This window comes from Chlorocebus sabaeus, chromosome 15 (assembly GCF_047675955.1).
Source record: "Chlorocebus sabaeus isolate Y175 chromosome 15, mChlSab1.0.hap1, whole genome shotgun sequence".
In the NCBI taxonomy this organism is placed as follows: domain Eukaryota; kingdom Metazoa; phylum Chordata; class Mammalia; order Primates; family Cercopithecidae; genus Chlorocebus; species Chlorocebus sabaeus.
In genome coordinates this window covers 43,684,246-43,709,677 of record NC_132918.1, presented here as the reverse complement: position 1 = coordinate 43,709,677, position 25,432 = coordinate 43,684,246, and the positions used below count along the sequence as shown (strand labels likewise).

At 49.0% G+C, this 25,432-nt stretch overlaps 1 protein-coding gene across 4 annotated transcripts; it reads right to left on the bottom strand.

Moving 5' to 3' along the window:
- Positions 1-2,078: 2,078 nt before the first annotated feature.
- ZIC4 (Zic family member 4) lies at positions 2,079-25,430 on the bottom strand. Of its 4 annotated transcripts, XM_008008791.3 has the most exons (6): positions 23,466-25,430; positions 22,699-22,952; positions 19,064-19,148; positions 12,021-12,638; positions 7,116-7,431; positions 2,079-5,045 (listed from the first exon to the last, which is right to left on the bottom strand). In XM_008008791.3, coding segments are annotated over exons 3-6 (1,005 nt in total). In that variant the 5' UTR covers positions 19,134-19,148; positions 22,699-22,952; positions 23,466-25,430; the 3' UTR covers positions 2,079-5,044. The 4 variants fall into 4 exon arrangements, with proteins under 4 accessions (XP_008006982.1, XP_072879621.1, XP_072879622.1 ...); XM_073023520.1 differs by lacking the exon at positions 2,079-5,045 and having other exon boundaries at positions 5,361-7,431; XM_073023521.1 differs by lacking the exons at positions 2,079-5,045; positions 23,466-25,430 and having other exon boundaries at positions 5,361-7,431; positions 22,699-23,178.
- Positions 25,431-25,432: the final 2 nt, after the last annotated feature.

The following is a 25,432-nucleotide window of genomic DNA, read 5'->3' as shown; positions in this document are numbered from 1 at the left end:
ACTGCCTGAAGGAGGTGCACACTGCTATGGAGTTTAGGGTCCCTGAGGGCACCACCATTTCTGCTAGGGACCGAAAATATTCACCTGATTCAATGAGGAGCTAGGGGAATGTTTCTGAAAGACAGAATCCCAAGATAAGTAATAGTAATAACAACTAGCACTAGCAAGTATATTCTAAATGTTTAAAGGATTATCTTATTTAACACTCAAAACAAGCTTGCAAAGGAGGTTCATTTTAATTTCATTTTACAAATGAAGAAACTAAAGCACAGAGAGGTTTCATCATTTATCCAGGGGCACAGGGCCAGTAGGTGGACAAGTGGGCAAACTGCCTCCTCTTATCCAAGATCTTTTCACCAGGCCAGCACAGTTTCTACCTGGTGCTCTAATGAGGAAGAGCGATGAAGAGAGCAGGATGAGGTGGAGAGATCATTAGATGACTAAAGCGCACCCAAGCTTCTCTGAGCATTGTCAGTTCAGGGTGGGAGGTGGGTAACTTCCCCAGAGAGCAAGTGAGATAATTCTAGGGTGAGGCTAGCCAAGGGCACTTGGGGACCAGTAAATTCAACCCTCTATCAAAGGTTACACTATTCAACTTTGCCAAACAATAATGACTCAAAGGAAATCTCAGCTCTCCTAGTGTCTGGGGCACTGAGGTGTCTAAGAGCACTTTCTCTTTCCTCTTCTACTGCCTCACAGTTCGAACTTGGAAGTTTTGAAGACAGGCCTTTCTTTCTCCAAAACCCTTTCACGGAATGTCAAGGACAGCGGAGCCTCCTGGGCACCCTGTCTTTTCTCTGCATTCTAGGGAATGATTCGGACCTCAATTCCTGAGTGCCCTCTCATGCAAGGCTTTCCTGGGAGGAATGGGAAGGTGTGGGTAGAAGAGCTGGGATCCTCTCTGGAGCCATGGGCAGGAACAGCTGTGAAGACTCCAGGCAGCAGGATTGAGCAGAGAGCTCTGAGCCCCAGAGAAGCCTTGACTGGAAGTCCCGAGTTCATCCCTAATCCCCACTTGCTCCTCATCACAATGCTCAGTCGGTTAAAGGGCTTTAATGAGTGCTCTTTCTCAAAGAGGCCGGGTTGAGGAGAGGCCCCTCTAATCCGTCCCTGAGACGGAGGAAGGGGGCCCTTCCGCGAAAGGAACGGGAGGGGGCGCTAACTCCAGTGTAAACGCCCATGGACCTCCTTTCTCAGGGATCCCATTGACTGGGACACGTCTTGGTTTCCCCTCGTGGCCGCCTTTATCACACCCGTGCATCTCTCTCGCACCTTTGCACGCTGGGGTCCTTTCTCCCAATGTTTTACCCAGGACTGCAGCCCTTGCCCTACGAATTGCGTCTACAAGGTGTCCTCTAAGGAGACCCAGCATTCCCACCCCAGGAGTCGTTGTCTTCCCACTCCATCCAGCCCCTTGCCCCAACCAAGCCCACGGGAACCAACTTCTCAGGAGTTAAAAAAGTGTCAGGCGAAAGCCTCCTGAGCGGTAGGTGCAGGGGCAACAAGGTATGCGGGTATCTAGAGGTCCAGTGGTCACACAGTGGAGGAAGGAAAATGGCTCTGGTGATACATTTGAAATAAGTTTCCCAGTGGCTGGGCCAGGTAACAGTGCCGTGTATCAGATGCTGAAACTCACCAGATATGTCAATCGCGGCCCAGGAAAGTGTCATGTGGGCTGTAGCCCCCCAGTCTTCAGGCATAGAGACCTTCGCAGGTATCTGAAGGGAGCCTTGAGGTCTGAGCAATCACTTCTCCTAGATGGGGCAGAGTCCAGCTAGGAAGATCTCTGCGGGCAACTGCCTGAGACACTCCACCAGCGCTTAGTCAGGTCTTAGAGCCGAACTGTCCTGTCTTTTTCTTTCCTTATTTTCATTCCCACCAGCTATTGGACTTTTCTCTGGGAATTCAGACGTGGTTTATTAGATGTTGCTCTGAGCTGGAAATGCAGAAAGGTAGCCTTTCCTGGCAGACACTGAGAGCATCCTTCCAACTTTTTCCATTCTATAATGTATTAATAAATTGGTTGATGATGTCAGTGTCATTAGGGTGAAATTGTGATGAGAGAAGTCTTTCTCATAATGGCTTCTTTAGGGAGTCCCTCCTTTTTGCTGTCCTGAGACTAGGCCCCCAGAGATACTTGTGTGAATCAGTGAAGAAAGACTGAGGAGAGAATTAGAGGCTTCTGGAGGGCCTCAAATCTCTCCCAAGATGAAGAAACAATAACAGGACACCAGGATTCAAAAGAGGAAGGGAAACATCACATCATTTATTTCCAAAGAAAATAGCCAAATGGAGTGCCATGTACACAAAGGCCTTTGGAGGGAAAAGGAATCACAGATTTAATATCATTTACATTTACATATTTACAAGATCAAGCCATGGCTTTCAACTTTGTTGTTCATTCAACAATCACTTTCAGTCAAACAACTTTTTATTTTCAAGTTAGTTCATAATTTAACTGACACTAAGGAGACAGATGATAAATCACAAACAGTGTGGGTAGAGAGGGTACAAACAGTCTAAGGTTTCAGCCAGGCTTTTGTGTATATGTGAATTATGATTACAAAATGTTTGCCTGTCTGTATAATTCACATTCATTGCGATTATTACATTTTCTCATAAATTAGCAATATAAACAAACATATGGAGACCTCCAGTTAACAAATAAAATCAATATCAGAAACAACATTTTGCAGCAACTATAATAACAGCATGGGTTACAGCTCGGAAGAACTTTACAAGTCATTTATTCAGCACACACAGTGTAGCGGGACCAGCACATCCTTATTTATTTAAACCACCTTTAAAACCACAACAGGAGTTTTGGGGAAACCTGAACTGGGTGAAAGTTTCTTTCCTGGGCACAATATAAAATGAACAACTGCACATGTGAATGAGGGGAAGGATGGGCATTTGCATGCATTTTCGATTACTATGTTGTAGACCAAATCTTCTAAGCTTCAACTGCCAAGATTCTGAAGGAAACAGGAAATTAATAAAACATCTCTCTCCTTCAGCTATTCTCCTTCTTATTAATGGCAGAAAGGGCTTGTTGATTGCTGCTAGTGAGAAGAAATACACAATGGGTCTATTTTTAGCAGAGGTGGCTTTGAAGGAGCAGGAGATATTAGCAATTGCTTGGCTGCAATCTTAAGTTCCAAGGATCCTGGGCAAGAATATTAGCAGCTTGAGGGGTACCCAAAGGAACCCATCCAGGTGAACCAACTTGGGCTGATTGAGTGCAAGTCAGAGCAGAAGAAAGCAGACATACAATTATGGACTTAGGGTATGTATTCTGCTTGGACCCTCTCTGCATACTTTTCCTCATGTCCCAAAGCTTGTCCCGAGGGTCCCCCAACTTCTGCATACTTCACCAGGCCAGGCCCTGACCCTGATGTCCAGGCATTGCTTTTGTTTATCCCTTAGCAAGACTTAGTCCTAAAGTTATGTATTGGTGCAGTGTGTGGATATTTTTTTAAAAGAAGTTTGATTTTTATCTCTTTAGAAACGGTTTGAAATTAACGGGGCAGAGGGAGTTTGACAGAGAGGAGAACAAATCGCTGACAAAGAACCTTTTACGTTTCATCAGCGTTGTTAGGACGACAAGCAGGAATGTCTCAGATAATAACTCCCACTTCAAAGATTTCTCAGCTCAATAGAAAGCGGACCATCCTTTTTATTCAACCACAAGGACTGGCACTAAAGAAGACTCCACTGTTTGATTTTTTTTTTCACTGTGTTTATTTTTCCCCTATTCACTGGGGTACTTGGATAAAATAAACAACAAGACAATTAAGGGAACATGGACTTCTAACTTTCCTGCCATCTTCCCCATATCCCCTTGGCCTTGGGCTCTTGAGTTTGCATCTAGGACAAGTCCAGGCCTAACGGTACCACACACCCTGCCTTAGAAAGAAACAAGTTTGAGGGGCCGCAAGAAACTTATGGGATGGAGAGGAAGAAGAGTGGTAAGGAAAGCCAGAGTGGAAATGTCCCAAGGGCACAGACTGAACTCCTCAGACTCCCCCAGGGTGGCTCCCTTCCCCACAAGTCCCCATTAAACTTAAGCCTCCATCCTACTCAAGAGTCAGAAAGGCGATTTGCACAAAACTGAGTTTGGAATGCTCATTTGTTAAGTTTGGAGGCTGCTTTAAAATCTTTCACTCCTGATCCTGGAGCTCTTTGGTGCGCAGTCAAGATGCACAGAGTCCTTGTGCTCCTCCCTTTCCTGAAAGTGTCCCCTGCTCCAAAGCCTCCCACATCCGGGTGCAGGGTGAACCCCTAAACGCGGGCAAGTCGGGTTCTAGGAAGGAAGTATATACTGGAGAGCGCAGTGACAGTATTAAATGGCGTGAAAGCAAAGGTCAGCGCAAATGTATCTTAATAGAGTGTCTGTAGTGAAGTGTGCCGCCTTTGAAGCGGCCGCTCCCCGCGCGTATTTCCATGGCGAGCCTAACGCGGCATGCTGATGCACCGTCAAACTCACACTTTCAACCCCAAAACCCGACTCTTTGAACAACCCAAGCTTGATTAGACCTTTCTCCTTTTCTTTCCCCTCTTACAAACCATTTCCTCGCCTTTAGAAACTCGCCATCAAACCCAAATGCGCCCTCTGATCACCGCAGAAAGCAGAAACAAAGGGGGCTGAGCGGCGATTCAAGCGGCTCTTTTCTTCCTTCACGTTATTATCCATTTTTATTATGATCGGGTACAAGTGCCCATTCGCGTGGGTTTTGTTTACCGGAAATTAAATGAAAATGATTTAGTCCGCGTCAAACAAAAATATATACTTGTATACACAAGAAAAAAGGTCTGTTAGACGTAAATATTATGTCCTTAATGAAAAGCCTGGACGGGCTCCAGGCTTGGCCTTTCAGGATTTCAGTGCGACTTGCCCATTGCCATAGAAATCCTAACTTACCATGAAGATGCACCGTGGCGAAGAAACACTGCTTTGTGCGCGGGCCCTTTGATGTAGCAGGCGCAAGATGCGGGGCGCTCAGCTGCGCGGAGCGAGATTACCTTGCGAGCAACGCGATGGACATCTGTAACAAGCAAATGAAAAATTAAAGGCGATTAGTGGCCGACCAAACATTTTTGTTTTATTTCATTATTTTAGATTAGGATAGAAGGCAAAATGGGGGGGAGGGGCTTAGAAACAGAGGAGAAAGGAAAGAGTCCTACTTCAGGAAGGGGGACTTTTTAAACATAGGCAGAAGCAATAAGTTCCGCAAATGCCCTCTGCACCTCCGTGGTGGGGTTGGCGTTTGACTATGGGAAAGAGTTGTTTGTTGCCGACTGCCCGCGCTGGGTCAGGCAGCCTCTGGGCCTTATTGTATTAGGGAGAGGCAGGAATTTCAGTCCCCCTTTCTCAAGGACGGATTCACTAAGGGTGTATTTGGAAGATGGCATTTTTTATTTGGAGTCAGGAAAATAGTTCCACTCCAGTTAGGACATTATTTCATCTGATGAAAGTTGTGGGGACTGCGAGCAGGAGTGCTAATTGTCTAATGGTGTCTGAAGAGGAGAGAGCAGAAGAAAATTCATTAGTGGCAGGGCCAGGACTTGTTTGTTGGGCTCAGATTTTAAAATTGAGCTCTTTTGTGGGGCCCTCCCCAAAGAGAAAACCCACCTCCCTCCCCAACACACACACTGATTTTCTTAGGGAACTGGGATGAATCTGCCATAGCTTTACTATTTTATTTTCTTTTACTTCTTCTTCAAATCGTAGCTAGGATTTTGGGTCAGCCCTATTCTCCCTGCAGAGGGGGGGAAGGGGGGGAAACAGGACCTGAGTTTTTTCCCTTTGGCAACAATTGCAAAGGTCTTTCTCGCCCCCTCCTTCAACATCTGGTTCTTTTTTTCTGGAGACTTCATACGCAGCATATCAAATACACATTCCATCTAGACTCACTGGTTGTTTGCCTTTACAATATTTATTATTGTTGATCATTTCTCTAGTCTCTCCTACACTTTAAAAAAAATAAAACCAACATTGTGCAATTACTGACAAAGACCGTCACCGAATTGACGCGATTCACCCAGACACGGCCACCTAGGTCAGGTCCCTCCACTTTAGAGGCCTCGACTCCGTGACGTCATCAGCTCGCTCTACACCCGGAGCCCAAGAACCTAGAAGACTTCACAGGCAACGCCTCTACAGGGGCTGGGCTGGGAAAAGGGCCCGGGGAGGCCTCACAGCATTGAATCCTGAAGCCTCTCTGGCGTTCCTTTGTCTGTGTTTCTAGTTGTTTTGAATTGACTCGCCACCCCAAGTATACAATGTATATCGAGTCTGTGGACAACAGGCAGATATTTATCTGTGTGCTCAGGCCACTACATACGGGTGGCAGCGTGTAACCACCACCCACACACCCCCTGCTGAAAAGACGATGAATCTCCCTTATCTCCTTTATAGAGGAGGTCGGAAAAATTAAGACTTGTGTATACTTTGTTGCAAAGGATACCTAGGGAAGGGGAAACCACAGGAAGGCAACGAGGAAAGAAACTGGAGTCAAGAAAACGGCTCTGGAATTCCCTTTGCCGCCTTCTGTCGATCTGAACTTCTGAGGTTGGAATTAATGTGGGGGAGGGAAGTATTAGAGTGGGGGTGGGAGCGGCCCAGTTCTCGAGAAAAATATTTCCCATCCTGCGAAGCATGCGGGAAATTTGTGGCTTTACTTTTGTCATCTGAAGTGGCCAGGATTGCACCTAAATTCTCCAATTTTTTTTCCATCTCCCTGTCTCTTTTCACCCCTAACACTGGCTTTATGATAATCATGAAGGCGCGTGTAGGGGTGATGGTGCTGAGTGTGACTATAGAATAAATAGGGGGACCATATTTATCTTTTAAAATAATGGACATTATATTAGCGTATTCAGTGAGCTCTAGCAACTATTACAGGTGGCCGGCCTGCCTTCCTTCCTTCCGCCCTCTCCCTCTTCATGCCTCAGAAACGTGGCCTACTCTGCATCCGGTGTGTGCGGAAGCAGCAACCACAGAGGCAGCCCTAATACCGGAGGCGGCGGCGGCAGCAGCAGGGCCAGGTGGTAGCTCTTGGCTGAGGATCGCGGCGGGGGCAGCCGCGGTGGGGCCCAAGCCCTGACACACATACCATTCGCTCAAGTCGGCACTACGCGCCGCCACCGCCGCCGAGGAGGCCACCTGGGACTCGTGGCCGCAGTCTGACGAGGGCGACACGAGGGCAGACGGTGTAGCCGAATCATAGCCAGAGCTGGGCGGCGGCGAGCGCCCGTGCACCTTCATGTGCTTACGCAGCGAGCTGGGGTGCGTGTAGCACTTGTCGCAGCCCCGCACCTTGCACGTGTATGGCTTGTCGCTAGTGTGCACGTGCGAATGCTTCTTGCGGTCGCTGCTGTTGGCGAAGCGCCGCTCACAGCCCTCGAACTCGCATCTGAAGGGCTTCTCGCCTGGCGGAGGCAACGCAGAGACATTAGTGCTCGCCACCCTCCCTCTCCCCCCAATTCGTCTCTCATTTTCTGGAAAAGAACTACAAAAGATTTTCAGAAATCTCTTTCCAGGTGCTCAGGTCGAGCACCCCTTTCCCTCGTGCAGAGAGCGCCCCCGGTGCACTCTCCTGAGCGCCTCCATCCCTCCCGCCTTCCTGGTCTGGGCTCAGGGGGAGGGTAAGGAGGAGGAGCGATAGTGACTCCATCTTAGTCGAGTTTTCATCCTCGAAAATCCTGATCCACTCTGATTGTTTCCTCCAAATTTTCTCCACTTGGAACCAGAAGCACCTCTGTTTGGAAATACATTAACGGAGGAGCTCACAATATAGTTAACGGGGAAGCTCACATCTGCTCGATTTAAAGTTGCTGTTTTAGCCAAACGTCTCTGCCCCTACCCTGCCCAGCCGTTCGTCGCCGCCCCCCAAACTCCCATCCTGGCCCAAATTGTTTACTAAAGTAGGTTTTGCGCAAACGCCAAAGCGATGAAATAATTTAAGGATGCGCAGCCGATGCACATGGTGTGTGCATAAAGTGGATTCGTGCTGCAGGGAAAGGTATTCTGAGCAATGATTCACTTCAGAGGAGATTTTTACAGGATGTGGAGCCCCCTCCCTCTTCCCTTCTACCCCCCAAGGGCAAACATTTAGCAGCATTCTTCAAATCTTGCCTAAACCGTCCGGGATCCCTCCAGATACGCTCGCCAGCAATAATATTTTATTACGCTGCTCCAGAGGCCTCCCGAGACCTTGCTGTGGGCAGCTGGCCCTCCCAGTCCGAACTGACTTGCGTTGTCGACCAGTCTCCCTAGACCACCCCCACCTGGCTGTCGGGTCTCTCGGGCCTAAGACGAGGGGTTGGCGCAGTAGGGTCCGCACAGGCTGAGTGGGATCCGAGGTCTCTACCGCAACCACGCCCTTGAGCGCTGAGGCTTCGGGAAGAGAACAGCTGCAGCTGTCAGGGCAGGCCCGGCTCTGCAGACTGGAGGGCGACCGGGCGGCTGGGATAGGCCCGGGAGGGGCTGGGATCGGTGGCTGCGATGCCCTGTAGAGCCGAGGGAAGGCGCGAGTGCACGTTAGAGTGATAATATTGGCCGGACTGAGCCCCAATCGGGGAGCTCACGGCCACCTGAACTCGCTGACGTGTGGGAGAGGAAAGGATCCCGAGAATCCGGAAGCCTAGATTCCTGCCGGAGCTGCAAGTGCTGCGGAAATGGGGGACGAAGGTTCCTGGGCTCTTTAAACAAATGGCCGCCTCCCAGCGCTCTGAGTTAAGGGACCGGCTACCTAGCGTCTAGCTGAGGAGGAAGACGCACAGTTGGAGAACTGCTGTCTTTGTAGTTGCTTCTCCCGCCGCATCCAGGAAAGACAGGCGCTTTCCTGGGGCTGGTTAGAACAAACAAAGCCCCAATTCCCGAGCCCTGTAGAGGCTCGGACAGAGAGGTTTGCGCACAATCCACACTTCTGCGCAATCAGCGCCTCCTGAGCCCGGGTCTCCGGCACCACCCGGTTGCTGGATTCCCACCCTACAGGAGCACAGTTAGTACACTGAACCCTCTGGAAGGTGTTGGCACCTGCCATTTAGCGGAACACCGGCACCATTTTATAAAACAGTGAGAGAAAGATGCGGAATAAATCAGTGTTCCTATTTGCCCCTCGTTTTATCTCCTCTGATTCCTGCCAGCATTTGCAAACCCAAAACTTTCTTCCTTCTCTTTCAAAAAAAAAAAAAAAAACTTACAGAAAAACCCGTACAATTCAGGGCCTGCAAAAGAAACCAAGGTTAGTTTGAGAAAACAGAGGTGAAATGGAATTTGAGGTTGGTGTCCCTCCCCAACAACCCTTCCCCGCCCCCGCGCCACAAAAATCCCGCCAAACGCTTATCCGATCTCGTGAGCGCCTCGCTGGACATTCACGTAAAACAAAAGCAATTATTTCACTCCAGACGAGGAGCAGAGGAGAAAACAGCAGTGCAATGAGTGATACCGGCAGCCGGGAAGTTCGCAGGCCCCTAGGAGGCCAGGTGAGGCTGCGCCCCAGCTTGCTCCGGAGCTGCAGGAGGCGCCCTGGTCTCCGCGCTTGACATCACCCCCGCCCCCCGCCAACTCCCGGCCTCCAGTCCTTCCCCCTCCCTCCAGCTCCCTGCACCGCGCCCTGGGTGGGTGGGTGAATGTGAAGAGGCAGCGCTGGGCTAGGCCCCTGCAGCCCGCTCGGAGCGTGCTAGGCCTGGGGCTCAGCTGTGAGAGACCCAGATTGTCATCCCAGAGGCTCCGCAGCCCGGAAAGGCCTCCTCTCCGACCCTGCGCCGGGTCCGCGGGACAAAGTTCGGAAGCTCGGGGCTGCTGGGCCAGCGCCATTTTCTCGCACTTGTGGCTGGATCTGGTTGTCCCGGCGACTGCGCTCCGGCGCGGTCTCTTCTCCTCTACCTCGGATCCCCAGCACTGACTCGCCCTCAGACGCCAGGGAAGGTGTGACGAGCTCCCGGCCCCGGCCGAGGGGTCCCAGGAGAGAAGCTGGGTGGCGGTGGCCAGGCAGACCGCGGTAGCTGGCCCTCGCCTCCCTCCTCGAAGCACCATTGTTCCGGGATCGCTGTGACCGCCGGAAAGTGAATGCTTTCGGTGCGGACAGTCGCCTTGGGATTCAGGTCAGGGAGAATCTCAACTCCTGAGAAATTTGCTCCTGTTTGCCACTTCTGCGACTCGAGGAAATGAAACGCCATTAATATTTGAAAAGGCAATTATTTTCCTGTTGAATCGAGAACTGTCTTCATGAATAATTTGTACTGAGGTCTATTGCCATTTGAGAAACATTTTTTCTCTCTCTCTCTCTCTATTTCACTCTCTCTCTCCTCTTTTTATTACTTAGGAGGCGGATTTGAGGGAAATGCCCGAGCAGGCCAGACTCTGTAGTTTGTTGTTGGTAGTGTGTGTTTTTGTTTGTTTGTTTGTTTTTGTTGTTCTCTCCACCACCACCCCCACCGGGAATGAATCAGGGGAGCCGAAAGAACGCACAAAATTCTGTCCTGAAAAGACGAAAACCTGAGCCAGCCGCGGCGCACTGAACTTGCTTCTCTGCTGTAGGTCGACTGTGCTAAGAATTTAACCATTTTCTGCTTCACAGACTTCAAACAGTGGGCCGGCAAAGAGCTGTAAAAGTTTGTTTGTTTTAAAAAACAACAACTCTGCCATTAAAGATGAGTTCCTTCTCCAGCTCAGGACTGCGAATCTACCTTCCGGGTGTCCGCCGCCAGCTCCCGGAGTAGCAGGCCTGGGACCAGGATTCGAGAGTGACCTACCGCCCCTTCCCGGAGCTAAAACTTCGGGTGAGGGGGTGAGATCCTTGCGACATTGTGGGAAACCCTGAAAAGAGCTCAGGGAAACTGTACACTTCCAGACACGCTTTAGAAATAAAGTGCCAGGTTCCAAGTGGACTTTGGTCTGGTCTCTGCGTGTGCCAGTGTCCGGGCCATGGACCTTCCCCGGGAAGGGAGAGTTTGGGGGAGAAGATAGGCTTTAGCACAACTAGCCTTAGTCAGTTCTTTGACTCCAGCAATTGTCGACGTTCCAGCAAGAATAGGGGCGAGTAAGGCAAGGCACCGGGCAGTAGGAGAAGTGGGGCACCAAGCTGGAATTTATTTTATTTTCTCCTGTCCCCACTAGTCCCCTTCTCCTGCCCCCAAAATGGGGGAGGGGAGAAGATGTTGATTTCTTAAACTTCCAGGGAGGAGGAGGGAGAAAACCCTAACTAAGGAGAGTACAAACAATGGCTGCTAAACTAATTAATGTAACTTCACAGGCTATCCTGGAAGTGTGAAAACTTTCTCCTTGCAGTTGCATTAATTAGAGATGCTCTGGCCAGAGGAGTTCAATTTTGCAGGCTCTTAAACGGGACTCCTTTTTTTCTGTTAACTAGAAATAGCAGATGTAGTTGACACATGTCCCCATTTCCCTTAACAACTTGGTAAATGATATTTAAGGTGGCTAGGTCCCCTTAGGTCTGTGCTAAAGCAAAAGTGAGGGTTCACCAAACATCCCTAGTGTCTGGCCACCAAGGCTCAAAAATAGGTACAAAGTTAGCCCATTCGACTCCCAACTCCTAAAGAAGGCTCCAGGGCCTGGTAAACCCTCAGACCAGGTGGGCCAGGTTATCAGGACAACAGGTGGAAGAGTTCTGCCCCGCAATTCCAAAGGGTCCAGGAAAAAAGTTAGACAGCTGTTCTTATATCTTTACGACTTTGGGGAACAATGCTGTTTTTAAATATCTCAAAATCAAACTCTTAAGCAGAGATCACATGTCTGCACACACAGGGTCTTAGGCACGTTCACCCTTGTCCCCCCAGAACGGAAATCCCGCACTATCCTCCCTACACACAGCCTCCGGAAACTTCTGTGATTCTAAGAATAGAAGCGCATAATTAATATTTTATGGCCTTGGCTCATGGTAACAACACCAAAATATCTTCCCCCTCCCCTCAGTTGGGACTTGAGGAAATCCAGACCCGAGGGCCTGCTTCCCCAGAGGGTCCGCACGCGACAGACAGCGCCGAATACTGACCTGTGTGAGTTCGTTTGTGTATTTTGAGATTTTCTGATCTAGCAAAGACCTTCCCACACCCCGGGAAAGGACAAGGGAAGGGCTTCTCGCCCGTGTGCACGCGGATGTGATTTACAAGTTTGTATTTGGCTTTGAAGGGCTTGCCCTGGCGCGGACACTCCTCCCAGAAGCAAATGTGGTTGGCCTGTTCCGGGCCGCCGACGTGCTCCACGGTGACGTGCGTGACCAGCTCGTGCATGGTGCTGAAAGTTTTGGAGCAGAGGCTCGGGGGCGCGGTGCCGTCGGCCGCCAGCCATTTGCAGATGAGCTCCTGTTTGATGGGCTGGCGCATGTAGCGGAAGAAAGCGCCAGGACCGTGGGGCGCAGCGAGGTTCACCGTCAGGTTCATGCCCCCGTAGCCATGCAGAGCTGCGGCAGCTGCCAGGGCGTCGCTGCGGGCCGCAGGCCCTGGCGGGAAGGGTTCTGGCCGCGCGTACATGTCTCCAGGGAGCCCCAGACGCAGGAGTCCATTCAAAGGATGGCTGGGGGAAGCCTGGGGAGGCTCCTCATGGAGTCCCGGGAACACCGAGGGGCTGGAGGCGACGGTGAGCTGGGGGCCATGGTGTCCAGAGCTGCTACCTGTTGTCGAAACAAATAGCACGCATGAGAACCGGTGGGGTGGGCTGCGCGCTCTTCCCTGGGCCCCGGGGGGCAGGCCCAGCCCAGACGCACTACGGACTCTGCAGTCAGCCGTGGAACTCAGAGCCAGACCGCGCCAGCAGTGAACCCGGTGGACAGAGCAAGGCCAAACACCTCTGCCGCCGTTGGACCGGATTGCTGTTCGGCCAGGTCCCCTGCGGTGCCATGAGCTGGAGAGGGATGGTAGCGGCACAGTAGATGTAAGGGGTAATGGAAGGCGCAGGGCTGAGTCTGTGGGTTGCTGGGGGTTCTGCTCCAGAGGGGTAGGACCTGAGACCCAAGCGCACTTTGGCGGCCAACACCCCGGGGCGCTCCGGGGCACGGTGCCCTGCTGGGGAGTGGAGGTGATAGAAATGATGGTGTTGGAGGTGGTGGTGGTTCGGAAGCGCCCCAGCCATATATATTTTCAGTGCCCCGCTTGGCTAGGAGAGAGCGACCGGCTGCATGCCGGCCCAGGTTCCCCGGAGCTCCCTGTACCGGGCCACTAACACCACTGCCACCTGACAGTGGGGAGGAGAAAGGAAAACCACACAAAAAAACTTCTGTAAAGTTTTTTTTTTTCTTTCTTTCTTTCTTTCTCTCCTTCTTCTCAAGGTTTGGATTTGGGCGCGCCTACCCCCTTGGCTATTAATGCCTACGCGAAATCCTGCACACTACAGAAGTAGCAGCAGGGCGCGTTAGAAAGTCAATAGAGATTCAGGGCTGTGGCCGGGACCCACAGAGAGGAACAATTGCCTGGGTCGCCCATTGGCCAGCGGCCGGGTCCTACGTCAGTGATGACAGGTCCTGCCGCACGCGGTCGGTCTCTCTCTCTCTCACTTCCTCGCTCCACCCCCAACCCCCTCACATACCTCTCCCTCAAACACACACCCTTCTTCCCTCCCTCACCCCACCCCCACAGCATCTCACGCTTCTACTGCTCATGCGCTCTGACCTGGGCACAAATCCTTTTCTCTCCCCTTGAGCCTCCTCCCCCTCCTCTCCGGAAAGCTGAGTGCATCAGTTTTGACTCAGGGCTCCTGGAAGTACTCGGGACTGGGTTATGCCACCCTTCACCACAACTTTGGGGAGGGAGCATTGCGCTGCGCCTAAAGTCCTCTCGGGACCTCAGTCGGGGCTGATGGCTAGCATAGTGTGCGCAGAGATGGCAGTCTGGTTGGGCAGTTTGTCCCTGTAGACTGCAAGAGTAGGGGGTCGGGATCGAAGGACCAAAGGAAACTGCTGACTCGGGGGCCAGGAGGTGAGAAACTCCTAGGCTAGCAGTCGTTGAGCCTAATTTTATTTTTTGGCTTTCTCCGAAATGTCTCGTTTCCCTCATCTTTCGGGTTCTTTTCGTCTCTCTTATTTTCCCCAAACCCTCTACCTCACTTTGTCTTCCTTGCTTCTCCCCTCCCCCTCTCTTTCCTCTATACTCCCTTCCCATTTAGCCTTGCAGGCCCCTCCTCCCCGGTGTTGGAGAGCTCAAAGACGCGCGAAACCCAAGGATCTGGCCCTTACCAGGAACAGGATTAAGCGGGAAGTGGTGACGGCCTGGAAAGGCTGGGCTCGAACCCATGCCTTCCTGAAAGGACCCGCCCAGCCATAAGTCACACCCACCGGCGGGCCAGCTTTCCAAAGAAACAAAGGAGTCGGGCGTGCATCCAGGAGAAACAGGTTTTCGCTCCGGGATCTCCCTGGGCCAATCAGGGATGCTGAGCGCTATACCCTGCAGTCGTAAGGAGCCTCTGGGAAAGGGGATTTAAGGGTGACTTCCACTTTCAGCTTCGGCTACTTGTTGCCTGCGGTCCAAGCTTCCTCTGCTTCCTCCTAGCTCGTCTTAGGCCTCTCTAGAGAGTGCACGCCGCGTTTCCCCGTCCAGGCTCTGAGAGGGCCTGCAGACTGCCTCCCACAAGATGCCCTCCAGTGCTAGGGGGGCCACTTTGGTGCGATGGGGGTCGATCGATTGAAAAAAACTTAAGTTCTGGCCCAGTCAAGTGTGGCAAAAGCCGAGAGGCGGGGGATTGGGGGGCTTTGGGGGCAGGAGGGAGTCCTTTGTCTGAGCGGACCGGCTAAGGTCAGCTGCATCGTCCGGGGATTTAAAGGGCTGCTGGCCGGGACTCCTACCTTGTCGCTGCAGCCGAAAATGCCAGCCTAAGTGCTTGGACTTCCCTGGCGGCCATAAATAGTGCCCCCCAAACAGAGAAAGGCTTGTATTTTTAAGAAAAGTTTTAAAGAGTGAGTAAAATATCCCATACCCCTTAGCAGAGGCTAGAAGTTCCGGCAGATTACCAGCAACGCTGAATAGAAATGAAATGAATTGCCCCTCCCCCTATCCCCAGCACCAAGGACTATTCTTTTACATTTCCTGGTCTGTAAATAAGGGTTAAAAAAAATTTTTTTTTTAAATAATTAACTGATGTATAACACTTGGCAGATTCTTTGAGACCTTCATTTAATACATTGTTCCTCCCCTGGGTGCACTTTAGGGAGGGATTAACTTCCACAACAATTTCTCTCCACTTAGACACGTCCAAGTCTTTCTGCTCCTCCTACAGGAAGAGCTTGGATAACTCTACCAATAGATACTCTGTCAGTATTAAAAACAAAACAAAACAAAAAACAGAAGAGTATTTGACTGCCAGACCCCCACTCCCTACTCTCAAAACCAAGGGCTTCCACACAGCAGTTTTGAGACCAGACTCTCAGAATATGCCTCCCTGGCTTTCACCTTCTCTCATGGTTTACTCCTCCACCAACAGCCACCAACTCTCTGATCCTTCCCCCGTCTTCCCTTCAACCAAGCAGTGGTGTGGCCAGGTTTCCAGCGAAAGGTTTCCACATCTCAATGAGTCATTTCACATCTCCCCACCTCACAGGTGTATGTTGAAAGATGCAATTGTCTAGGCAACTCTGGACTGAACCCATGAAGGGCTCCGAAAAGCAAAACAAAGGCCAGAGTGTGTTCTTCTCTGAAACTCCTTGCCCAGCTGTTTTTACTATCCACATCTTAACACCGAATGTATTCAGCTTCTGTGGTATTTAGGTTTAAGTGCAGGGGCACTTCTGCAATCGTCTGGCAATTAAAATATTTTTTCTTCCCTGGAACCTAGGTAATCTACAACTAACAGTTCAGAATGTTTGTCAAACTCATTCACTTTAGCTTTAAGACTCTGATTTGCACAAACATGGATTTCTTTCTTTCTTTCTTTCTTTCTTTCTTTCTTTCTTTCTTTCTTTCTTTCTTTCTTTCTTTCTTTCTTTCTTTCTAGAGAGTCTCGCTCTGTCACCCAGGCTGCAGTGCAATGGCGTGATCTCGGCTCACTGCAACCTCTGCCTCCCAGGTTCAAGTGATTCTTCCACCTCAGCCTCCCAAGTAGCTGGGATTACAGGCACCCAACATCATGCCCAGCTAATTTTTGTATTTTTAGTAGACATGGGGTTTCACTATGTTAGCCAGGCTGGTCTTGAACTCTTGACCTCAGGTGATCTGCCAGCTTCAGCCTCCCAAAGTGCTGGGATTACAGGTGTGAGCCACTGCACCCACCGGATTTCTTAATATATACACTGTGACCCCACCTCCATCAAAAGCTTTGAATAACAGTATGGACAGACAGGAGAAGAAGGGATTTTAGTTGTTTGAGGCTGTGGAACCCTTAGGAAGCTTGGTGAGTCTGTTGAACTCCTAATAGTCCAGTATTTGCTGCACATATTCATCATAGAAGAAAACACTAACTTTCTAATAGAAGGTTGTGAAAATAAAGATGCGTCTTTTTCTCATTCAAGTTTATGGGCCCTCTGGAGTTCTAACCACTGACTCTCTGGACTCCAGGGATAAGAAACAGGGGTTTTATACACATAGTCTGCTAGCATACTACACACTCTCTGTTAGTCACTTTGCCTTTGAAAAGCTTTGAACTTGTGTATGACTTTTTTGTGCCAGTAGCAAAAGGGCAAACATATCTGATTCAGTCAAAATCATGGAGAGTAGGCTGGCCCCATGGAGCTCCTTCCCAGATGCAGCCTTCTCTAGAAAGCTGAAAACATCTGGACCTATTTTGGGTAGCTGCTTCTTGCTTGAGTAGCCAGGGGTCAGTAGGCCTGCAGGTCACTGAGGTTGCCTGATCTTTGGAAGTTCCTTAGAGGCATATGGTCTATATCTTGGTTGGCTAAACCCAGCAATGGGACCAGACATTCTCCTAGAAGGGCATTTCCCCAGAGACAGCAATAAGGGAAAACCAATTGTACAACTAATATTTACAGACAAGGAACTTTGGGCAATTACATAAGGGTCTTCAAGTTCTATCTTTGAAATAAGCCCCAAAGCAGTATCCAGTTAAAGGTGATAGGGCATCAACATCTGAGAGGCGTAGTGTAGTCTTTAGAGAGATTATTTTGAGTCTTCCAGAGCCTGGGAAGCAAGGAACCCAGGCTACAGATATTATCAATTGAGCAGGCTAAGGAATGGTGTCTCCTCAGTGGTCTTCAGATTTTTTTTTTTTCCAGAAACATCTCACTATACATGTCCCCAACACCAAATGCTTGACTGACACATTCTATTCCTACCCATGCCTGGAGCTATAGCATTGTTAAGTCTACTTTTCTGCTTCATTTGTAGAGAAAAAGAATATCTCACAACCCACAGATCTTTAGCAGATGTCAAAATGAAGCACTGGGAGCCTGTTTTCATGGGGACCTATTTGGAGCGTATTCCATCACTAGACCCCAGGTATCTCTCAATCTTCAGAGCCTCTGCAAACCAGTGCCCAGAATCATGCCCTAAGCACTTTTGCTCACCCTACCCAGACAAATATAATAGCATAAACAAGTGATTTCCTAGTTCTACTTTCTAGAAATAGAACTTTCGGTGGCCCTAGCATCTGCCAGAGCTCCTTAAATCGCTGGTTTGAATGTCTGATCTCACTCTCTTGCAAAGGACAAAAAAAAAAAAGGAGGATATTTCAAATCAACAGCTCAGCTATTTTTCCATTTTAATGTTTTAAGCAATGCTAAATTAAATGATGATTATTAGTTATAAGTTATGCCCAGATCAGCAGCTGGGCCTTACTCAGCTGAGGGCCACTGTATAGAACCTGGCTAGAAACAAGTCTTGTCATTTAAATGTTCTGCATCTGAATCAATTGTCACTTGTTCAGTTCTTTCTTCCCTGTTTCTGTCCAGTTGCAATCCTAAACAGAGGTAAATTTCTTTAAAGGCTAGTCACAGACAGACTTCAAGATTCCTACAGAGGGAGGTTGTCTCTATTTTTATGCAAAGAAATAACTTAAGCCCCAGGAGCCCATCCATATTTCTAAGCCCAAATTGTGCAAAGGAGATGAGATCTATTAGGATTTTGGCAATAAAGGAGGATATTCTTCTCCTCTGCTATGGAAATTTGAGTTTTAAACATCATTAATGGAACTGAGTATGGAAGAAAATATGCTTGGATTGGCTTTAATTTCCAAGCAAGGATTCTACAAAGCATCCTGTGACAAAAGCTTAGGAAACATTGCTTTTGGATCTTCCAAAACAGCATTAAGGAATCGAAACAACTGAATTTACATAATAATTCATACCTCTCTTGAGACTTTTGCCATCAAATCATCCCCAAATAATATAGAGAGCCATTTCCTGAGTTGTCTATTTGACTTTGGTTAAGAAGGTTCCTTTGCCTACCAATGAGGGAACATCTTTGGAGGCAACCATCAGCTAGTGATATAGTTGAAATGAGGAAAACTAGACGCCTGGAAGGGAAAACACCCAACCCTAAATCATATGCTTATTCTAAATGGAATATTAAATTAAATTCTTCACAATGAAGGTATTCCTGACAGAGCAGCTGTCAGTCACTCCCTGGTCAGACACCACATTGTGGGAAGCTCGCCGCTACCACATTGCACAAGGCTGGTATCCCTGGTAAAGATGATGTATATCATGTAAACCCCATCATCCAGATCAAAGTCTGCTTCTTTCATGGAAGCCAATACATGTCAAACCTCATTCCAATCAAATTGTCTGGAAATGAATTCAAGATGAATATGTCATAGAATAACGTGACAGTGGAATTGCAGAAGGTCAGGGGTGGTTGTTTCAATGAGAGAATCGTCAAATATTAATTCTGGAACGTCCAGATGAGTAGGCATTGAGGGGGATTAACCGGCTGCTGGTGGGACGTTGTGTCATTGATTTGTGTGCAAAAGTATTGAACACCAAGGTGTTCTAAGTTTCATTTGAACTCAAGAAACTCCACCCAAACTCTCAACCCAACATAAACGAAAGACAAAACAAAACTTCCTACTTAAAAAAAAAAAAAAAAGAAGAAGAAGAAGAAAAGAAAGAAGAAGAAAAGAAACTAGCAAACCAATATTCAAAGGAGGATTTTAACTTACTTGACTCTTTCAGAGTGTTTCGGTAAAGCCGTAATCGTTTCCTCATCACCAAGGATGTCTTGTATCTCATTTTCTGACTTTGAGCCTGTTTGGGAAGAAAAGAGTGACAGTCACTAGTTAAACAATTTTATATATCTGTGTGGCAACATTCTGTGGCTTGAATGTGTGAACGAAAGAAGGTGTTGATCTGAAGATCCTTCGGTCTTTCTTTGATCATTTTCAAATTTTGAAGCTAAAGAAAAGGATTCTGCCGGGAACTGCCCATTTTGCAAAATAATATATCTTTGGTGATAAAAACATTGAAAAATTATAATTTCCCAGCTAGGTTTTTATTTGAAACTCCTTTATTGTTCTGCCTTGCAATCAGAAGTAAGCTCTCTTTTAGTCAGTGCTCAAAAATCTGTAGCTTCTCGAATTTGAATTAATTGTATAAGAAATCTTACTATTTTTCTGAAGTTTATTAACTGAAATTTAGTGAGGTGTGGTGGGGAGAGTCTACTGAACTCTGAGAGGTTAGCAGTTAAAATTTGATTTATAACTGTTGGAACCAAGAAGAGAGGAATTTCTTTGCAGGTTTTCAAATCCTGCTTTGCCTGTGGTGGTGCAGAATTCCTTAGCCTCACATTTCCCATACCCCAGACCCATTTGGGATTCATCACCGGTTGACTTTTTAAAGTTAATACAAAATTTGTCAGATTAAAAAGGTATAATTTTAATCATTTGGTTCAAATCATCCACATTTCATATTTGAGAAGGGTAGAAATAACACCTCCCATAAGATGTACACATTACGTATCAGATTCACTTTGCAGTTAAAACTACCAAGCCATTGGCCGCCTTAAATACTTAAAGCCATCCTGAGGACCTCTGCATCTGTCAGGCAAGGCTGAGGCAGTTGAACAGCCAAACAGAATCATCTACCCGGCCCCCACCCTCAATTTGGCCTAGAAAGAAAAACAGTCATTGAAAAGGTCTCAGGCTGGACAAACACAGCAAGTCCTCTGTCAATGGGGATGTCTGCCCACAGAACAAGCAGTTGTTCAACTTGTTGAACCACAGGCCAAATCCAAGTGGGACTCTGTTATCTTAAAGGGTATCCAGTTCTCTGTGCACAAAGATCTCTCTCTTTCTCCCCCTCAACCTCCAACAAGAATTCCAACTAGCTTGGCAGCTTTTACCCTTCTATCTCCCCTCTTTTCTAGGTCCAGGCCTGGGAGGCAGGGGGGTAGACTCACCTTTTCCCAGAGGGTATTATTATTTTCAATTATTTCTAACCAAAAGGCATTCTTCCCCAAAGGTAATAAGCTCCTTCCAGTGCAAATCAGGAAAGAAAGGAGGCCTAACTTTGCATTCCTACAGAAGGGCGGCATGCTGGGCGTCCTCGCTCTGAAATTTCCTCATGGCAGGATGTCTGGCATGGAGAAGTCCTGGTTGGTTGGCAACAATAGAATTTACTCTTTTGCTTCTGGGGGAAATGGGTGTGAGGTTCCCTAGAGATCTCTGTCCACCCATAAGGCTGCTCCAACCCAACTTCTAAGAGGTATGAATCACTTCTGCAGGTCTTGTCAGCCTTTTGTGCACTGCAGACCCATAGACATGCAAACAAATGTTGCAGAGGTCGGGCTAGGGCAGGCAACTGGGACCTTAGGAGTCTCTCTGTAGCATTTCCATCACCCAGCCTACACAGGGAACCAGGGTAAACATCTCCTTTCGTGCAAACTCTGACACCGCTTAGCAAACAAGCCAGTCATCTTGCTGAAGGAGAGGTGAGAAAATTTGGGAGCAATCCTGAGGCCCCTGGACCTGAGGTCTCAAACAACCACGGAATGTAGAAACTCAGTTTCGTTTTCCCCAAAGGCTTGCTCCCCACATCAACCACGGCCTCCTAATTACCAGTCCATAGCACATCCTGGAGACTTTTTGGAATCTGCCCTTCTGCCCCCACCTTGAGAAGAGGAACTGGTGCCAGGGAGCTCCAGTGATTGATAGTGCCAGAGGAAAGCCAAAAAGGTGGGACAGTGGGTAGGTGCAAAAAGCACCATTTTTATTTGGGGGAGCTTCGGAAGCTGCAAGTTGTGGGACCGACCTAGCCGGCGCAGGACTACCCAAGGTCAGAGGTCAGCTGCAGTTAGAGACTTCAGTTCCCGAGCTGCTGCTTACTGATTAGCCGGCAGCGGGAAAGGCATGCCCACCTCTCCGCTGTAACTTGTCGCTGGCGGGCGCAGAGCAAAAACCCTGAAAGCTGGCTGGGAGCTCCGAGCCAGAGAGGAAACTGACCTCGGCCTTTGCCCGCTGCCTGATTTCCCCATCTGCACCCCGCACCTTCCTGGCTTCTCTCCATTCGACCCTCAACCGCCAGGAGTTTGCTGAGACTGGATTGTGCAGGGGCTTTTCCTCATTCTCCTATTCTCTAGAGGGAGAAGCTTGGGTTTCCCAGCTCGGGGCTGAAGTAAGTGTGGGCAGCCTCCGGGTGCCCAGAATAGAGTTTGTATCAGTAGATCACCTGCAGGATCAGGCTCAGCATTTAGCCCTCCTTTTGAATCACCCCTCCCCCAACCTGCAGGCGGGTAAGATAGGAGAAAAAAGAGCGGCGTGCAGTGCTGTGGGTCGCTGCCAGGCCAATACTGTCGGAAAGCGGGGAAAACATAACCTTGGAATCCAAAGAGAGTTTCCTGAAGACGGTGACGGTCGAAGCGCAACCCTCCAAAGCCCCCCCGCTTTCCTAAGACTTTGCCATGGGCCATCCATCAGCCCCAACTTTCAGGTCCAACCTTTGAGCCAGTCCTAGCTTTCTTTCACAGCTCAGCTCTGTTCCCTCCTCACTTGCCCCTAATTTCCAATGTCCCTGGGCCTAGGCTAGGGGCCAGAATCCTAGGAGCTGCGGCCTGCTCGCCAGAGAGCTAGTTGCTGCTCTTGTTCGCATTGGAGATAAAGAAAGCCAAGTCCCGAACCCACTGCTGGCCGCGCGCAGAGAGCAGATCCCAGCAGTCAGCTTCCTGAGGCAGGACCAGGAGGAGGGAGGGCTAGGAGCCGCCCGGAGGTGGACTCAGGCGGCATCTGCCGTCAGGTTGGGGCGGAGAAGTTCCGTCGTCTTGCTGCCATCTGGGCTAACTTGGCTCTTTGACCCTGGAGAGGGGAAGCAGAGACCCTCCTAGCCATCCCCTTGGGGACAGAGCAGAGATACCGCCTGTAAAGCCCCCCTCCCGGCACCCGCCTTGTTCTTTTTTCGCGAGGGAAGCTCTGGGCCACGACTTCCATTCTTGTGCCCACGGTGGGGCACCCAGGCAATTTACAAGGAGAGAAGGGAAGACAGGCAGGCAACAAACTGCTCCTGGTTCCTGTACCAGTGGGAGCCCCATTTGTCCCCCTTTTCCCTCCTCCTGGGAAGAAGGGATGGACTCATCCTGGGCGCTGCCCCTTTGCAGAAGGGCCCCCCTCCTCCCCTCATTGTCAGTGGGGTGGGGCCTGTATCCACGGTTGTGGGGGGGGGATGAAGGAGGAGATGGGGCAGAAAGACTGGCTGGGCCTCTTCCCCCACTGGGGTTTGGGTGCCAGTGGCCCGCTTGAGGGCACTTGCTACCCGATCGCTGGAGGTACAGGTCTCATCTGTCTGCCCCCTGGACTCACGCACTTACCCCACTCCACCTGTTGCCAGGATCGCCTCATTTCTGCACATCATTTCGGGGTGGCTGAGAGGGGACCACAAACCCCTCCAAGCCTCTCTTTTGTGGTTCCAGCGAGGCGGTCATCCTTCATTTCTCCTTTTCCAGCTTTCGGGAAGCAGTTAGGGAATGTATGATGAAGCAGAAATGAGCCGTCAGGATGATATTTTAATGGCTTATATGTCACGTTGGTGCATGTGGCTTTGAACTGGAGCCGCTCGCGTTTCCTGCAGAGAGCGCCGCAAATCCCACTTGATAACTTCTACAACCCACAACTTTTTTTTTTTTTTTTTTTTTTCCTCACATTCACTCTTACCCCTGTGTATTTGGATGTGTTTCCTAAAAATATCCTCTTGTAAACGTCCCCATTGGATTTTCCACAGACTGGAGAGGAGAAGACTGACTTTTCTTTTTTGAAGAATTATTTTCCCTCTCCCCCTCCCAACAGCTACCCTTCCCCCTTAGGTCCCCTCCCTTGTTGTGTGTGTGTGTGTGTGTGCGCGCGCGCGTGTGTGTTTCCTGAAAGGCGGGCGAGGTGGGTTCAATATCTGTTCTCCCTAGTGAGAGGAATACAGCCTCTAGAGAAAACTTCTTGCAGATGAGGTTTTCTCAACTCCAGGGGAAGTAGGATCCAACTTCCCCTTGTAGGTAGAAAGACTTAGTTGCTCCGATATATCTTTTTTTTTTTTTTCTAACGAAGTGTATAATAATTTTTAAAAATGCCTCAGTCCTTTCCTTACCTCCACTCCTCATTCCATTCCACTCAAAGTTGGTGGGAAATGCTGGGCTGCTAGACTCAGACTTGTTGATGGCAACAGGACAATTTTTTTGGTCCTCGAATTTCTATTTCCCAGCACAAGCACAAATGCTCAGTCAGGTCCCTTCAGGCACCGGGAAATCATCTCGGATACCCAAGCCGACTTTTGAGCAAGCACAGCCCATGGAAAGGGCAGTCCGGCCGGCCAGCCCCAAGCGAGAATCTAGTCGGTGAGAAGACCAGAAAACCAGAAAGGCGAGGAGCGGCGGACGCTGACCCTGCCTTCCTCCAGCCGGTGCAGTCAGCGCTGGCGTCAGGGCAAAAAATATATTCATTTTCATTTTCCTCTCGCTGGGGCACTGGTGAGTTTCCTAACCGGGCCGCCTGTGAAAGGATGAGTTGAGGTTTCTTTGTCTGGAAAAAGAGTTTAGGGCTTTGATTCAGCTGCAAAGAAGCCAAATGAAGTTAGAAACAAAGGGTAAATTGAAGGATTCCGACTCTTGGCTTTTTGTGTTTTCCTTACTAGAAAATAATTAGACCTAATGAATATGCAGATGCTTCAGCTAAACCCTCGGCCAGGACTGTTGGGTTTTAAACAGAGCTGCGGAGAAATGCAACCTTCATCCCCACAACCCCCCGCATCCGCGTGCATTTTTTGAAATGCATAAATGTTGCTCGGCTTAATTGATTGAGTCACAGGGATTTTTTTTTTTCCTGCTTTTAAGTACCATACTCCCTTACCTTTCAACAATCATTTTAATATATAGTCAATGGCTCTTTGTGGAAGGGACAAAAAGAAACTACGCGCAGTTGTTGAATAGACTTTGCGCTAGGCAAAGACAGGTTAATCGAGGGCCGCATCGCGAAAACAAGCGAGTGTTGTATGTTTGCACTGAATCCAAATGTCTGCATTTTCCTAACTAAATCAAAGGGAGTGTTATTTCTTTTTCTGCTCACTCATCTGAAGGTAAGTAAATTTTCTCTGGCGATCAAAAGCCTGGTCGGCAACAAAGACCGCGCCCGCTTTTTCCACCGTCCTGGTGTGGCGAGTTGCGGAATTTCAATAACTGTGACAAGGGTGACTGATTTGTGAACTAGAAAAGGTTTGAATGTCACAAAACTTACATTGGTCCTATCTACTGGGGATTTAAATACCAAAAAAGTATTCGGGGATCTCTAGGGAGCTTTGGGCAGCCCAAGGGAACAATGGCGCATTGGGAAATTTACAGTTTTACCTGAATGAAAGGGGCCCAAGTAGGGAACAGGAGTGAGGAGAGACAGGTTTAGCGGGGGCAGTCGAAGGAGACAACGGAAAGGGAGAAAAGAGAAAAATAATGCAAGACAGGGAAAAAGTAAAGGAAACTAACAACAACACTTCAAATTTGCCATTAAAAAACTCAAACCTCAATAACCTGGGAACTTAAGCGTTCATCCACCTGTGTGTGTGAATGTGAGTGTGTGTGTGTGTGTGTGTGTGTTTTGGGAGGGGGTGCGGTGGTGCAGGAAGTCTGATTAGATAAAAGCGAGAAATACAGAGGCTACCGGTTACACTGAGAAATTACATTTCTTGTAAAGAGAGCATAGTGCCCGTGTGCTCCCAAGATCTTAAATTATAAACAGGAGGGGGACCAAGCAAGAGGGAAACAAACTTCAAAAGGAGCAAATAACAAAAGCCTCTTTTGCTGCCCTTGAAGCGGGGGGGAAGGGGGAAGAAAGAAAAGAAAGTTGCTGAATCGGGACATTCTGGAAGTGCCTTTGCTGTGTTTACCAGCCCCATCCCCGCCTCCTGCACCCGGAGACGTCCGAAATCTCTAATCGCTCAGCGAAGAGTAGGTTTCGGGAAGGGCCGCGCGGGGGTGGTGGGGGCAAGGGAGAAGGAGGAATGTATATGACTGTGAGAAGGAAAAGAAATCGTGGCAAAAAAAAAAAAAAAAAAAAAAAAAAAAAAAA

What these genes read in the sequence shown, in the direction of transcription:
- ZIC4 (XM_073023522.1), bottom strand. Translation starts at nt 20,433, where the DNA reads ATGCCGCCCTTCTGTAGGAATGCAAAGTTAGGCCTCCTTTCTTTCCTG. An exon ending in ATAATACCCTCTGGGAAAAG is followed by an intron (nt 19,149 to 20,298) that starts GTGAGTCTACCC and finishes CTTCCCAAACAG; the next exon opens with GCTCAAAGTCAGAAAATGAG. An exon ending in AAACACTCTGAAAGAGTCAA is followed by an intron (nt 12,639 to 19,063) that starts GTAAGTTAAAAT and finishes TTTCGACAACAG; the next exon opens with GTAGCAGCTCTGGACACCAT.